Raw genomic sequence first — 16615 nt, 5'->3', positions numbered from 1 at the left:
TCTGAGCTGAGATGGCACCTATTGTTAAAAATATCTTGAGAAAGTAATTTTAAAAAAGTTCTGGGATTTACATACAAAGAACCAAAACTAACATGGTCATTCTAAAAAATGAAAGACTTAATCTAAATTTGTTTAATATTAAATTCCATGACACTGCAATCCTGTTGCTATAAATCCTGTATCTTATGATTCTGTTCCACCACCATCTGACGAAGAAGCAACGCTTCGAAAGCCGCTGCCTCCAAATAAACCTGTTGGACTATAACCTGGTGTTGTGTGATTTTTGTCAGTAATCACACAATTCTTCACCTGGTCCTTGTGCAGTCGCTGGCTTTGATGAATAAAAATCACAGCCTCAACCAACCTTGATCATGTCATTAGTCACATGCTAATCATAGTAATATCTGTGAGGATCCAAGTTAGAGCTTAAAAATATGTTGCTGGAAGAAGGCTTATGCCCGAAACGTCGATTCTCCTAAGCCTTTGATGCTGCCTGACCTGCTGCGCTTTTCCAGCAATACATTTTTAAGCTCTGATCTCCAGCATCTGCAGTCCTCACTTTCTCCTAGAGGATCCAAGTTACCCAGGTAACCTTAAAGAGTCACCCGAGGTCCACAGTTTCCAAAGACATTCCTAAATTTATCATTAACTGCATAAAATGTAGCAGAGCTGATTTCCTATCAGCTTGAACTGGAACTAAATCAATATGCTCTTTTACTCAATGCTGCCTTCTTGGTTGATATGGGGTTGAGGTGGTGTTAAGGTTTCATTTAAGCTAGTGCATTTACAATCTCCAACTATACTTCCATGAAATGGCTTGTGATGTATACATCAAAATAAGGCCTAAGTTAAAAAGTCCACATAGAGGCATCCCATGGCACTACTTGTCAGAGCCTTTCATGTCCCAGTGTGTCAAGGACTTTGGTGATCTAATTTATGTCTGCTGTGAGTGATGACTACTCATGTTATTAAACGTTTTGTTTCTGACATTTCCTTTCTGGAGCTGTTACCAAAGGATACAGCCACAGCAGGTGTTATTGTCACTGTGGGCAATGCACAAAGGCCCAGAGAAGTTGAGGAGGAACAAACATGCCAGCAGCCGCCAAACAGCCTCCACATTGAGATCTCTCCTCAGGATGTAGAGGGAGTACAAAAGGCCCAGAGTCTTATGTCCTCAATGTCAATTTCTCCAAATAAGGGTGGTGCAGTGCTGTCACTAAGTGAGGAGATCCCAGGAACTGTCAGAGATTAGGAATATCTGCTTTAGCAGGACATGTGATCTGAAAGGGTCTCAATGACCATCCTTTCCCAGTGGTTGTCAAGGTGATAGCTACACTTACTGTGTCTGTGACTGGCTACTTCCAACTCTCCATTTGGAACCTGTATAGCTCTCTCAACACACAAACACATGAAAGGTTATTATCAATGCAATTTAACATCAAGCCACTTCATCTCCTTTTTCCTGTAACAAGGTCAGTGTTACAGCCAAGGCAGTAGATTTCATCAACATAGCTAGTTTCTCCCAAGTACAGTCCATTTTAGACTAACTTTAATCATAGAAAGATTTTCCATTAGGTCAATGTCCAAATCAGCTGCAATCTTCGCAACCACATCTTACAAGTTTGCATTAGATACCCTAGAAGATGCCACAATCAAGGATAACTCTCATGTTCCTGCTTCATTTCAAGGGCTGGATGCCTTACATGAATGTTGGTGGCAGACAAGACTGCTCTGAGACCATGAGGTAACCTGCAAGCATAGACACATTGCAGCCCATTCTTTCACCAGGGGCATTGGGGAGCAGATGACAGGCATACATGAGATAAGATTCCAAACTGTGGAATCATCTGGGAGTGGAATTGGTATCCACGCTGGACAGTGTGCCACATAATCCTAGCATGAGTGCTCCACACAACTATAACAGGCAAAGAAGGGAAGTGATGAACACTGAAGAGCTGGGAGAATGGTAATCTTATGAAAATGACAACACCACTAACCAGGAGAAACATCATTCTCACTATCATAGAGCAGTGCAACAAGCCAAAAAGAACTTAACTGGTTCTTAACCAATAGATCTGATTTCAGTGAAATCAGTATTCATATACTGTAAATTTATGACTGTTCAAAAGGCAAGTAGCCCATTTAGTATCAAAAGCAATGAAAAGTGTTTTCCTTCTTACTTCAACTTTTCCTGCTGTTTTATATAAGTTAATATTAACATCTGATTGAAGGCTTTACTACTTCTGATGCTCCCACATTCAACAATGATAAGATGTAAGATAAGAGTAGCATTCTTTCACAGGTTTCTAACATTATATGATGTTAAGGATGCGGATCTTCTGTAGCTTCATTCTTGTACGTGCAGCTAAAATGACAGTTAATCAGACAAGTAATAACATAAATACCACTATCTTTGCAAATGTGCCACTAATGTATCCTCAGAAGACTTTCATTTTCCCTGCCTTTCTTCTGTGTTTATGAGTTGTCTAGGAGTCTGCAGCTGGGGTGGATGTAGACTGCCTCACTTTGGAGCCTGTCAGCATTGAAAGGTGTGGGCAGACCACTCCAAGGTGCCATTCACATCCAGAAGTACCAGACATGCTGATTGTGCACTGGCCAGATGTAGCCTCACCCTCCTCAGCTTGAACTCCATCGGGCTGAGGGTCACAGGCAGGATGGAGGTTGAAGGACTGCAGATCTCTGGAGCATCCTGAGAGGATGTTTCTGGATAGCATGTGTGTGGTTCCTCCTCCAGCTGGGTGACTATTGGCATCACCCTTATGAGGAAGGGACACCTCGAGGAAGGTCGTAGTCCCATGTCTCTTGCTGTCTCACCATTGATATGGACTACCAATGGTTAAAGTGATGGAGTCTGCATGCATCTCCACCAGCCAATGAGCATTCTGCTGGACCTGGCTGTGCATGAAAACTCCAACCTGGCCATAGAGATAGCTGACATACGCATGCTGGAGCCAGGATGGTTTGCATTGCTACTCTAAACATTTATCCAGTTTTGTAAGCTTCTCCAACTAAGCTTCTTGTTGATCCTGTAGCTTTTTGTGAATTTTAATGACGTTGTTAATAGCTAACACCATAGGGTCCTCTCTGCTTGGGACTGAGCAATCAATCATTGCCAGCCACCTGTGAAGACGTGCCAGTGAAATGCTCACCAAATGTATTCCTGACACTAATCTAGATAAAGTACCAATCGAGGTGTCAGTATCTGAGCTGGTGGAGGCTGCAGGAAACATTCTTGCCAGTGCTTGCTCTGAGAGGTCTGTGACCTCTTCCTCAGAGGTGGAAGACAGAGGGACTGGTCTCTCCATACTGGAGACTATATAAATGCCACCATGCATAAATAATCCAGAAAGGAAGGGAGTCACAAAATAGGACTGGAGATTAGGCAAGTTGAGAATGTATTTGCCGCGGTTGCAATGGGAGAGTAGCGTATTATATAGCAATGAATCTTATTTGATGGCTGGAACATGGAGGTCTCAGCATCCCTGCATGTGTGGCCATGGTTCTCTCCCATTAAGGCAAGGTATTTATCCTCTTGGAGGGGTGAACGTGGACACCTCATCACTAGGCTTGGCCCTTTCTGACTTATTGTGGACCATTCTGTCCCGGATTGAAACAAAAAGAGGGAGTGAGTGAGATTGGAGTAGCTGGCACAGCTATTAACATTGATGCGGGAAAGGTGTCCCAAGTGAGTGAGAAGGAAGTGCAGAGGCATACAAGGTTTGTAATGAGGTGGTTAAGAGCATTTGCGAGAAGATGTTGCATGAAAGGAGGTATTGCAAGAGCAGAATTAGAGTGAGTGTAAGGTCCCAGAGAGATGGTGGTGGTGGTGAAGTTTTTGTGAAGTGCAGAAGGTCACTGAGCTGTCTGCAGCATTGCTGCACATTTCTTGGGGCCATGGACACCACACTGACACATGTGGCAATGATAAAGGCTGTTGCTCTAGTCACCTCCGGCAGTTCTGACAAAAGAGGACCATCTTCTTGTGAAATAACCATCTACCAGGACATCCAGATCCCTGTTGGCAAAGCAAGGTGCTATTGGCTATCTGTGGGGAAATTCTTCACATAATGCAACTCTGACTGGCTCCTCCTGAAAACCAAATGTTTGAACTGGTGCACAGCTGGAATTTAAATAGTTGCCAGCAGCAGCAAACACAGAAGGTTCCAGCAACAGTGAGCACTTCTGCTGCTGGTGAATGCAAGGTAGAGGGAAAAGCCCCTTGGAGGTGTGGTCCATACATAAGGGGTGAGCAACATAAAACTGCACTAGAAAACTCACTAGAGCTCATCGAGAGACACCCACTGTGAAATTAATGCTTAGCCGAATTTTGAGATAAAGTCAACCAAAGTCAAGGAATGAAGAGTTTTTTCCTTAGTACAAGTGTGATACTGCAGGGATCAGTGCTTGGCTCTTTGATATAAACATGTTGTGAGTAGCTGAGAATTGGATGAGGAAATCAAATGTAATATTTCCGGATATGCTGATGACACAAAACTAGGTAGGATTGAGAGTGGTGGTGGGGATTTAAAAAGCCTACAGCAATTTAGACAAGTTGAGTGAGTGGGCAAATGAACAGCAGAAACAGAATGATGTGGATAAGAGTGATGTTGTCTATTTCAATGGCTGCATATTATTTAAATAGTAGTAGACTGGGAAGTGTTGATGTACAAAGGGATCTGGGTATTCCTGTACACTTTCTCAGAAGGCTAAGAAAATTCAGCATGTCCATAATGATTCTTACAATTTTTATAGATGCATCATTGAAAGCATCCTATCTGGATGCATCACAGCTTGGTAATGGCAACTGCTCTGCCCATGAATACAAGAAATTAGAGAGACTTGTGAACACAGCCCAGTACGTCATGAAAATGAGCCTTCCATCGTCTTCTGCTACACTTCCCACTTCCTCAGGAAAGTAGCCAATATAATCAAAGACCACTCTAACCCCGGTTAGTCTCTCTTCCATTTGGCAAAAAATACAAAAGTTTGAAAACATGTACCAACAGATTCAAGAACAGCTTCTTCCCCACTATCATCAGATTTATGAACAGACCCTTCATACATTCGCATTCATCTTTCTCTACACCTTCTCTGTAGCTGCAACACCATATTCTGCAATCTACTCTATTACCCTGTGTGGTGTAAAATTATGTCCCAATACATGTGTGAATCATAATGTAACACATGTATTGGGCCAAGCAGTGGAATGTGGTGAAACAGTTAAAAATTATGTCCCAATACATGTGTGAATCTAACCGGAATGGAGGTGTTGCTTAGTCCCGTGTGAATCTTATTACACACCTCCCCGTGTGAATCTTCTTATCTGTATGTAACCAGAATGGAATGTGTTTTTTAGCCTTGCTCTGCTGTTCACATGAATGTTTATATCTGGAAAAGAGTATATCAGCTGGAAAAGTCTCCAGTTCGGTGAGTCTGCTCCGGGGTTACGTTTAACCGCCGAGCGTGGGTTGTTGGCAACCGCTCTACGAGAACTGACGGCTCCCAGTTCTGGTAACATGTAGAGTGAGTATAAGCCAGACCCGTTGTAAGTGTGAGACCTGGTTGTGGCGACGCTGCGGGGAATAAAATGCTCATATTCTAGCAGACTCGCCTCTTGGTCGTTTGTTCTGTGTCAGACTACTCTCCTACGAACCTGACCTTGAGAATTTTTTAAAACACCCTGTTTACATATGTAAGATTTGGCTGGTTAGCACACAAAACAATATTCTTCACTGTATCTTGTACATGTGACAATAATGAATCAAATCAAATTTAAAAATGGAGGTGCAGGAAGCAGTTAGGAAAACAAATGGTATGTCAGTGTTCATTGCAAGAGGACTTGAGTAGGGCATGAGAAAGTCTTACTGCAGCCAAGCAGAACCTTGGTGAGACCACATCTGGAGTATGGTGTGCAGTTTTTCATAGAAGGAGTGCAGCAAAGGTTCACCAGATTGATTCCTGTGATAGATGGTTTGTTTCTGAAAACAGATTAGGAGTTTAGAAGAAATGAGAAGGGTCTCAAACTTTCTTTAGAGCTGGATGATATTTCCCCTGGCCAGGAAATCCAAAACAACAGTTACAATTTCATGATACGTTTGAGCCATTTTGGACTGGAAGGAGAAATTTCTTCATTCACCTGGTGGCGAACATGCAGAACTTTCTGCCACCAAAGGAATTGGAGGCCAAAATACTAAAAATATTTAATAGATAAATACATTTCTAGAGGTTAGGGGTGTCAAGGAGTATGAGTGAGCGAGCAGAAGTATGGTATTAAGATAGAGAATTAGCCATGATCAAAATGAATGACAATGAATGCCCTGTTCCTACATCTATTTTCTATGTTTATAATAGTCCTGTATCAATGACATTGCACTTCAGATACAATACCCATTACTGCTTACTTAATCCATTCCTCGACAACACTATTTTCAGTTTACAGTTTTTGGTCCGTACAGAAAAACAACATTCACACAAATTAGCATTGCATAACTATATCTATAAATGTCAGCCCTTGATCTTGTTGCTTACATCACCAAGGCAGTCTTCCCTTTCCATGTATTTCTTCACATAAAACCAGATGCGGCTCTTGGTGAGCAGGTTTCCCCCTGTTGCTTGTTCAAACTTCTCATAGCTGCCATATTTCTTCAGCGCCATTTTCATAATTTTTATTGCCTATTGAAGAAAGAAGATTCTTTGACATAGATTTGTCAAAAATGGAACAGAATATGCAAGAAAATGGTTTCTTCTCCCTCAGAGACAAAATGTCAAAATCTTACAGTTACCTGGTAAATGAAGCATGCATACCGACAAGAAAGCATTTCACGGAGTTTCAATTTTTTAACTCAACAATTACCACTTTATGCCCAAGCTAGGCAATAACAATGTAGACTGAAGGCTGTAAAAACAAAGTTGATACATTAACCACCCTCTTTCATTTCTGCACGACATTCAAAAATGTTTCAGTTTTGAATTGCAATTATTGTTTGAATATCGGGAAACACAATCAACTTGTTTTCATCAAGATCCTACAAACAGGAATGAGATAAATAACCAGTTGGCAGCCCTTTGGCAACATTGATTAATGAGCAACCCAAGGAGATGCAAAGTGTGATATAAATAAAAGCTATTTCATTAGAGAGATTTCAAATTTTTCATATTTTATGCACTTTAAGTCACTACATAATAATTTCTAAGGGGCCCTAATGGATTGCTTGCAGCCAAAAGAGGATATTTATAATGGGAAAACCATATCTTATTTTTCCATCTTTTTCACTGTAGATTCTAATAGGAAAAGTGCTATTTCAAAAATTAAGGATTGTGAAATGAAATATTATGTTTTTTGAAGCAAGCTACCTACCAATGCTCACTGCAAGTGCTTTTTACACTGCTGCTTGCTAAAGCAGCAGGGGAGGTTACTTTGGGTGGGATTGGTGCCAGGAGGTTTGCACTAAAAGGAGATTTGTCTGGCAACAAGTAGCTAATTGGTCTGTGGAATAATAACAAGGTTTTGACAACAAAGGCTTTCTGCTGGCCAATCACCATATGATTTGTTCTCAGGTAGGTGAACAGTTATAGATGTGAATAAAATGGGTAGAACCTTTCTGACCTCTGGGAACAGAGGTGTTGTCCTTTTCTCTGCAATATAATATATCTAAAGCCTGAAGAATACCCATTTCCATCACCAATTGCTGAAAGCTGTTGGTTTAACCAAAAAGTCAGAGACTTTACAAGTTGTGAACCAGTCAGTCTGTACTTTGTGCAAGCAAGTGAAAGTACCTGAAGAAAAGTGATTGAGATGCAACAAGTCCTGGCAATTTCAGTGAATTCAGACAGAGACCATTAACTACCTTATTAGTTTTTCCCTCCAACCATACCAGCCAGCAACACTTCCTCTGGCAGCTCATTCCACACACGCACAACTCTGTGTTAAAATCTTTCCTCTTTCACTCTAAACCGATGCTCTCTAGTTCTAGACTCCCCGACACCAGGGAAAAGACTTTGCTTATTTACCCTATCCATGCCCCTCATGATTTTGTAAACCTCTATAAGGTCACCCCTCAGCCTCCAATGCTCCAGGGAAAACAGCCCCAGCCTGTTCAGCCTCTCCCTATAGCTCACATCCTCCAACCCTGGCATCATCCTTGTAATACTTTTCTGAACCCTTTCAAGTTTCACAACATCTTTCCGATAGGAAGGAGACCAGTAATGCACGCAATATACAGTTGCCTAACCAATGTCCTGTATGGCTGCAACATGACCTCCCAACTCCTGTACTCAATACTCTGACCAATAAAGGAAAGCATACCAAATGCCTTCTTCACTATTCTATCTACCTGCTACTCCACTTTCAAGGACCTATGAACCTGCACTCCAAGGTGTCTTTGTTCAGCACATTCCCCAGGACCCTACCATTAAGAGTATAAGTCCTGCCCTGATTTGCTTTTCCAAATACCTTGCTGAACTTTGAGAGGCCCTATTCTATCCCTAGTTACCCTTTGTCATTAATGTATTTATAAAATCCCTTTGAATGCTCCTTAACCCTACTTGCCAAAGTTATCTCATGTCCCCTTTCTGCCCTACTCTTCAGTATATTCCTACTGCCTTTATACTCTAAGGATTCACTTGATCTTTGCTGTCCATATCTGACATATGCTTCCTTCTTTTTCTTAACCAAAACCTAAATTTCTCTCATCATCCAGCATTCCCTACACCTACCAGCCTTTCACCCTAACAGGAATATACTGTCTCTGGACTCTTTTTATCTCATTTTTGAAGGCTTCCCATTTTCCAGCTGTTCCCTTACCTGCGAACATCTTTCTCCCCCCCCACCCCCCCAGCCAACTTTTGAAAATTCTTGCCTAATAATGTCAAAATTGGCTTCCTCCAATTTAGAACTTCAACCTTTAGATCCAGTCTATCCTTTTCTATCATTATATTAAAATTAATAGAATTATGGTTGCTGGCCCCAAAATGCTCCCCCACTGACACCTCAGTGCCCTGCCTTATTTCCCAAGAGTAGGTCAAGTTTTGTACTTCTCTAGTAGGTACACATACAGTTTATGCCAAAAGGCCTGTAGGACTCTTTGACTCTAAAGTATAGTAATGTCATTCAATCACTGCTATCAACATGGCAACAGTCATTAGGTCAAATCCCAACTATAAAACTGAACACTGGCATTTTGTAGACTGGCACCAGAGAAATCAAGTTACCATAAAATTGTACAAACATAGTGTTCTTTAATGGAAGGGAGCCTGCCAGACAAATTTGGTTTAGACTATACAGGATTCCAGTTACCTCCCAAAATAGGTGGTTGGTGGACAGTGAAGACAATTATCTCAGTGTACAACAGAACCTTGATAAGATGGGCCAATGGATGGCAGGTGGAGTTTCATTGTGAGATAAATGGGAGGCATTTTGGTAAGGCAAACCAGGGTAATACGTATACAGTTATTGGGCCCTGGGAAGTGTTGCTGAACAAAGAGACCTAGGGGTGCAGGTGCTTAACTCCTTGAAAGTGGAGTCACAGGTAGACAGGGTTGTGAAGGTGGTGTTTGGCACACTTGGCTTCATTAGTCAAGAGTTGAGACATTGGTGAGGCCACTTCCAGAATACTGAATACAATTCCTGTCATCCTTTTATAGGAAAGATGTTGTTAAACTTGAGAGGGTTCAGAAAAGATTGACAAGGATGTTGCCAGGACTGGAGGGTTTGATCTGTAGGGAGAGGCTTAAGAGGCTAGATAGGCTGGGGTTATTTTCTCTGGAGCATTAGATGTTGAAGGGCGACGTTAGAAAGTTTTAGAGAATTATAGGAGGCTTAGATTGGGTGAATGGCAAAGGTCTTTATTCTAGGGCGGAGGAGTCCAATACTCGAGGGTGTAGGTTTAAGCTAAGAGAAGATTTAAAAAGGACCTGAGGGGCATCTTTTTCATGCAAGGGTAGTGCATGTGTGGAACGAGCTGCCAGAAGCGGGGGAAGCAAATATTGTTAGAACATTTAAAAGGCTTCTGGTTGGGTACATGGATAACAAGATTTTTTGAGAGATATAGGCTAAATGCTGGCAAATGGGACTAGATAAGATTGGGGATGTCTGGCTAGTGCAGACAAGTTAGACCAAAGGGTCTATTTTCATGCTATGTGACTATGTATTTAAACTTTAAAAAATTCAGTTGTGAAAGTAACATTACATTTTAATTAAGTAATTAGTAAATCCTGCTGGCTCTGTCCATACCCAAGAATAACTGTTTAGAGTCACAGGCTCACTCAAGAGGAGGTTCTGCGAATTAGAATTTATATGGGAGCTTTTCCAAACATAGTGAGGTGAAACTGAACAGCATTTGTCAGAACAGCCCCATCTAGTGATGATTAGTGAGCAGGAAAACAGTAGTCATTTTGAACTTGATCATATCTAATTACAGGTTTCAGTACAATTACTGCAATAGAAAAAAATATGAATTGCTAGATAGCAATAAAGCTCAATCTTGATTGCAATGTGCTAGGTAGTCAATATACAATCATGAAGCAATTAATCCATCTCTATCAGGTAGTTCACAAAGGAAAATCACAGCTTTGGCAACTATAGGTCTAGTCACCTGTTCCAGTTTAATTTAAGAAAATACTATATTTAATGTTGTATTCTAATAAGTTGTTTTCTGAATCTAATTTGCATTTAAAGACAAAACTATTCCTTAGACCTCTAAAGAAAAATAAAACTAAATCTCTGATTTTTTAAAAAACTTACAGCTTTGTTTGTTAATTCTTAATTCTTAATTCCCTTGAACTGAGTGACTTGCAAAGGCCATTTCAAAGGATAGTTAAAAATCAACCATTTTTCAGTGGATCGAGATTCACATATAGGCCAGACCAGGTAAGGACAACAGATTGTCTTCCCTAAAAGGACTTAAATGAACCAGGTAGTTTTTTTTGACAATTGACAATTGTTTAATGGTCACTATTAAGATAGACCTTTTTTTGAAAAAAAGAAATCCAGGTTTTATTGAATTAAAATTTCACCATCTATCATGGTGGGCTTCAAATCCATATCCCCAGAGCATTGCTGAGTGCACTGCAGTACCATACAGTGACATTTCCATTATGCATGTCTCTCCGTTTAAGCCTTCTATGTTTTGTGTAGCAATAAACAGTATTTTTCTTGCCAATATGTATGAAAATATTCCTTTAAAAAGATCTGTGCAATGAGTTAACACCTCATGGAATGCTTGTTTTGTGTCAAGTCTAATGCAGAATCAGAAGGAAAAAGAATTTGGATAACACTGGTTTCACTGCAATGTCGTTAATATGTATTCATTCTCACGTTTCATTTCTATGTGATTTCCTTTGCTCATTCTCTTCACTAATCTCTATTCTTAAGATGCCCCTTAAAAGCTACATCCATCATGGAATGGTTACAGCACCAAAAAAGTGCATCACTCTGTGCGTGTGTTGGCTCCTTGCAAGAGCAGTTCAGCTAGTTCCCTTTTACTGTAGCCATGAAAACGTTCCTTCTTCAGGCATTTATCAATTCCATGTTCCCAGGTTAAAATTAAAATCAAAGTTCCCTTTAAACCTTGGAATTCTTAAGGAAGGAGACCAGAACTGTACACAGTACTTGCGTTGTGATCTAAAGTGTATTGCAAGCCTTCCATAATTTATACCATAATAAAAAGGACATGCATATGCATTCCTAATTATTTACTGTAGTTGCTTGCTAACTTTCTAATTTAAGTGCAAGATATCCAGCTCCCGTTGTACTACATCATTCTCTTACCATTTAAATATTTTGCTTTTCTATTCTCACCACTAAAATGGGCAACCTTACATTATAGGTTCCTACACTATACAGCATCCATTAACTTTTTAGCCACTGACTTACAGTCATAGTGTTGTACAACACTGAAACAGACCCTTTCGTCCAACTCATCCATGCCGACCAGGTTTACTAAACTAGACTGGTTCCAATTTCCTGGATTTAGCCCATATTCCTCCAAACCTTTTGTTTATTCGTTACCTGTCCAAGTATCTTTTAAATGTTGTAACTGTACCTGCATCTATCACTTCCTCTGGTAGTTCATTCCACATACGTACCATCCTGTGGGGAAAATGCTACCCGTTAGGGTCTCTTAAATTTTCTCTCTTACTTTAAACCTATACCCTATAGTTTTGGACTCTTTACCCTGGAAAAAAGACCTTGGCTACTCACACTGTCCATAAACCTCTAGAAGATCACCGCTCAGCCTCTGATGCTCCAATTAAAATAGCCCCAGTATATTCAGCCTCTCCCAAACCCTCCAACTATGGCAATATGCTTGTAAACTTTTTCTGGATCCTTTCAGGTTTCACAACATCTTACATATAGCAGCGAGACCAGAATTGAACACAGTATTCCAAAAGTGGCCTAACCAATATCCTTTACCTCCCAACTCATATTCAATGCACTGACCAATAAAGGAAAACATACCAGTTTGGCGCAACATCGAGGGCCGAAGGGCCTGTTCTGTGCTATATTGTTCTATGTTCTATACCAAATGCTCCTTCACCTGCAACTCCATTTTCAAGAACTATGAACCTGCACTCCAAGGACTCTTTATTCAGCAACACTCCACAGGACCTTACCGTTAGTGTACAAGTCCTGCTCTAATTTGCTTTTCCAAAATACAGCACCTCACATTTATCTAAATTAAACACCATCTGCCACTTCTTGCCCATCTGATCAAGGTCCCATTGTACTGAGAGATAATCTTCTTCATTGTCCATAATAGCACCTATTTTAGTGTCATCTACAAAATTATTAACCACACTTCTTATATTCATATCCAAATCATTTACATAAATAACAAAAAGGTGTGGACCCAGCACCAATTCTTGTGGCACCTTGCTAGTCACAGGACTCCAGTCCAAAAAACAACCTTCCGCCACCACTCTGTCTCCCATCTTCAAGCCAATTTTATATCCAAACGGCTAGCTCTCCCTGGATTCCATGTGATTTAATCTTGCTAACCAGTCTACAATCAAAATCTTGTTGAATGCATTGTTGAAGTCCACAGAGACAATGTCAACCAAAAAAAATGCATGCAATTTTTCTATCATTATCCCAGTGTTACATGAATGAAATCTGCACACTTCCAGCCATTTTGACTAGGCATTCACGATGACGAGGAACATTGAGCTCATGAAAGGAGCTGTGTAGTCGACAAGTAACCAAGTGCAGGTTTGCCCAGCTATTCCCACAAATGGGGGAGCTACTGGCAATTATATTTGTCCTTATTGGCAGTCTGGGCATTGCCCCTGAGCGCAGCTATGTCTGCATCCAATCCTGGCCACGATATAATTTCTTGTCAACATGTTCATTTTGGAAATGCCTGGATGACCCTGGTGAAGTTCAGCCAATATTTGGCAGCGAGCTTTGCTTGGGACAATCACTCATTCCCCATAATAAAATGCCAGCCTCTACTGTGATCTGGTCTCTCGGGTGCAAAAATGTTTTGATTCTGGTTGTGACAGTCCTTTGGTTTCCCTCATCACCACCAGGTATTTCAGTTTTTCCAAGATCGGATCTTCCTGCATCGAAAGTCTGACATTGTCAGCTGTGACTGGAAATGTGTCCAGAAAACTTAACAAAGTATGAACTCTCCCAGTGGTGGTACCACCTTTGATGTATTTGCCAGTGAGTGGTGGCTGAATGCATCTGCATTCACTACTTGGCCTCCCTGACAATGTTCCAACTTATAATTATACAAACTTAGAGTTATAGCACACTGCCAAGTTTGGCCTGAAGCTATGGGCAGCATAGTTTTGTCCTCTGAGTGGCTGTAGCTGGGGTTTATGGTCCATTATTATTACAAATTTATGTCCATTGGTGCAACATCCCAACTCCAGATATGACTGCCAAACCTTCCTTCTCTATCTGAGTGTATTTTTGGTCTGCATTAGCCAAAGTCCAAGATGCACATGCTATTAGATATTTCTCTCCACTGGACTGCCCATGAGCTAATGCTACCCGAAGCCGTATGGAAGGCATTCCATGTCAATACCAAATCTCGCTTGGGATCATAGTGTGCCAACACCTCAGAGGAGGACATCTGTTTCATCTTCCCTGAAAGCTGTGGCTTGGCTAGGCAACCATTTCCAAGGCTGACCCTTTTTAAAGAGTTGATGTAAAGGTGCCAGGATGGAGGCCAGGTTATGTATGAACCTTCTGTAATAATTCACCAGCCCAAACAAAGACTGAAACTCTGGTATGAACAAAGAAGCCGAGGCCCTCACTTTATCTTCTGAGTGTACCCTGGTCTTGTTGACGCAATAGCAGAAGTAGATCATTTGGCGTGCCTGGAAAGCCTATTTTCTTTTCCTTTCTAAGGCATACAGTAGCCTGGAAATGTCTATGGGCAATGTCTAAGTTCCCTAAATTCTCCTTTTTGGTCTTTCTTGTTATTAGCATGTCATCTAGATAAGTGGTGACCTCGGGTAGACCTTGCAAAATCTCCATCGTCCACTGAAAAACTGCACAGGCTGATGATATCCCAATGGCAGTGAGGCTATGCAATTGCCTTCACCCAAGTTGTGTATCCCAAACACAGTCAGAGTGTCAAGGGTGTCCACTTCCATCGGAACACTCTGCAACTCTTTGTTGGCTACGTAGAACAGTCCATCTTCCATAATCACACTGGCACCACTCCCCACCTCTTTCTCCGCTACATTGATGACTGCATTGGTGCCACCTCATGCTCTCGAGAGGAGGTTGAGCAATTCATCAACTACACCAACACATTCCACCCTGACCTTAAATTTATCTGGACCATCTCTGACACCTACCTCCCTTTCCTGGACCTCTCCATCTCCATTAATGACGACCGACTTGACACCAACATTTTTTTCACAAACCACCGACTCCCACAGCTACCTGGATTACACCTCTTCCCACCCTACCTCCTGCAAAAATGCCATCCCATATTCCCAATTCCTCCGCCTCCGCCGTATCTGCTCCCAGGAGGACCAGTTCCACCACAGAACACACCAGATGGCCTCCTTCTTTAGAGACCGCAATTTCCCTTCCCACGTGGTTAAAGATGCCCTCCAACGCATCTCGTCCACATCCCACACCTCCGCCCTCAGACCCCACCCCTCCAACCGTAACAAGGACAGAACGCCCCTGGTGCTCACCTTCCACCCTACCAACCTTCGCATAAACCAAATCATCCGCCGACATTTCCGCCACCTCCAAACGGACCCCACCACCAGGGATATATTTCCCTCCCCACCCCTTTCCGCAAAGACCATTCCCTCCGTGACTACTTGGTCAGGTCCACGCCTCCCTACAACCCACCCTCCCATCCTGGCACCTTCCCCTGCCACCGCAGGCATTGCAAAACCTGCGCCCACACCTCCTCCCTTACCTCCATCCAAGGCCCTAAAGGAGCCTTCCACATTCATCAAAGTTTTACCTGCACACCCACCAATATCATTTATTGTATCCGTTTCTCCCGATGCAGACTCCTCTACATTGGGGAGACTGGACGCCTCCTAGCAGAGCGCTTTAGGGAACATCTCCGGGACACCCGCACCAATCAACCACACCGCCCTGTGGCCCAACATTTCAACTCCCCCTCCCACTCTGCCGAGGACTTGGAGGTCCTGGGCCTCCTTCACCACCGCTCCCTCACCACCAGATGCCTGGAGAAAGAACGCCTCATCTTCTGCCTCGGAACACTTCAACCCCAGGGCATCAATGTGGACTTCAACAGTTTCCTTATTTCCCCTACACCCACCTCATCCCAGTTCCAAACTTCCAGCTCAGCACAGTCCCCATGACTTGTCTTACCTGCCTATCTTCTTTTCCACCTATCCACTCCACCCCCCCGACCTATCACCTTCATCCCCTCCCCCACTCACCTACTGTACTCTATGCTACTTTCTCCCCCCCCCCACCCTTCTCTCATTTATCTCTCCACCCTTCAGCCTCTCTGCCTGTATTCCTGATGAAAGGCTTTTGCCTGAAACGTCGATTTTACTGCTTCTCGGATGCTGCCTGAACTGCTGTGCTTTTCCAGTACTGTTCTAATCTATACTCTGGTTTCCAGCACCTGCAGTCAATGTTTTTACCCTCTGCAACTCATATGCTCCGCTTGCCGCACTTCTCAATTTATAAAGCCAGCTGGAGTGCCTGTTTGATGGGCTTCAGCTAGTCAATGCTTTTGCATGGTTACATCATTAATCCCACATACAATGGTCTCTCAGAATCTCATTAAGGGTTAAACCAAAATCACATATCTCTGTCAGTCACCTTAACCTTGTCAAAGATCCGGATACAGACTCCGTGGTTCTCAAACTGCCGAGTAAAACTGATAGTACCTGAGAATTAGAGGTGGTTTGTGGTTGTAATATTCCTTAACTAAATCCTTCATCTCTTCAAAGGTTTTAGAATCTAGTACTTCGGGGAAAACTAGGCTCCTAATAACCAAAAAAGCTGCAGTTCCATAAGCCGTCAGGAGAATTACTCATTGACTTTGGGGCAGACGAAACGCATTGTCCCAGAAAAAATAATGCATTCTTTCCACACACTTGGGCACAGTCTTCAACAGCAGAATCAAATGAGTCA

At 42.1% G+C, this 16615-nt stretch overlaps 1 protein-coding gene across 2 annotated transcripts in view; it reads right to left on the bottom strand.

The window, feature by feature from the left end:
- LOC122564397 (putative tyrosine carboxypeptidase MATCAP2) overlaps positions 1-16615 on the bottom strand; it is a 46515-nt gene that overhangs the window by 20928 nt on the left and 8972 nt on the right. For both annotated transcript variants that reach the window (XM_043719196.2, XM_087978599.1), the window contains exon 3: positions 6550-6693. In XM_043719196.2, the coding sequence (XP_043575131.1) occupies positions 6550-6693 (144 nt within the window). The remainder of the gene's footprint in view (positions 1-6549; positions 6694-16615) is intronic.

The sequence above is a fragment of the Chiloscyllium plagiosum genome, unplaced genomic scaffold (genome assembly GCF_037043375.1).
Source record: "Chiloscyllium plagiosum isolate Xiang-an unplaced genomic scaffold, Cpla_swu_hap1 HiC_scaffold_34, whole genome shotgun sequence".
NCBI lineage: Eukaryota > Metazoa > Chordata > Chondrichthyes > Orectolobiformes > Hemiscylliidae > Chiloscyllium > Chiloscyllium plagiosum.
This window is presented reverse-complemented; position numbering and strand designations above follow the sequence as displayed.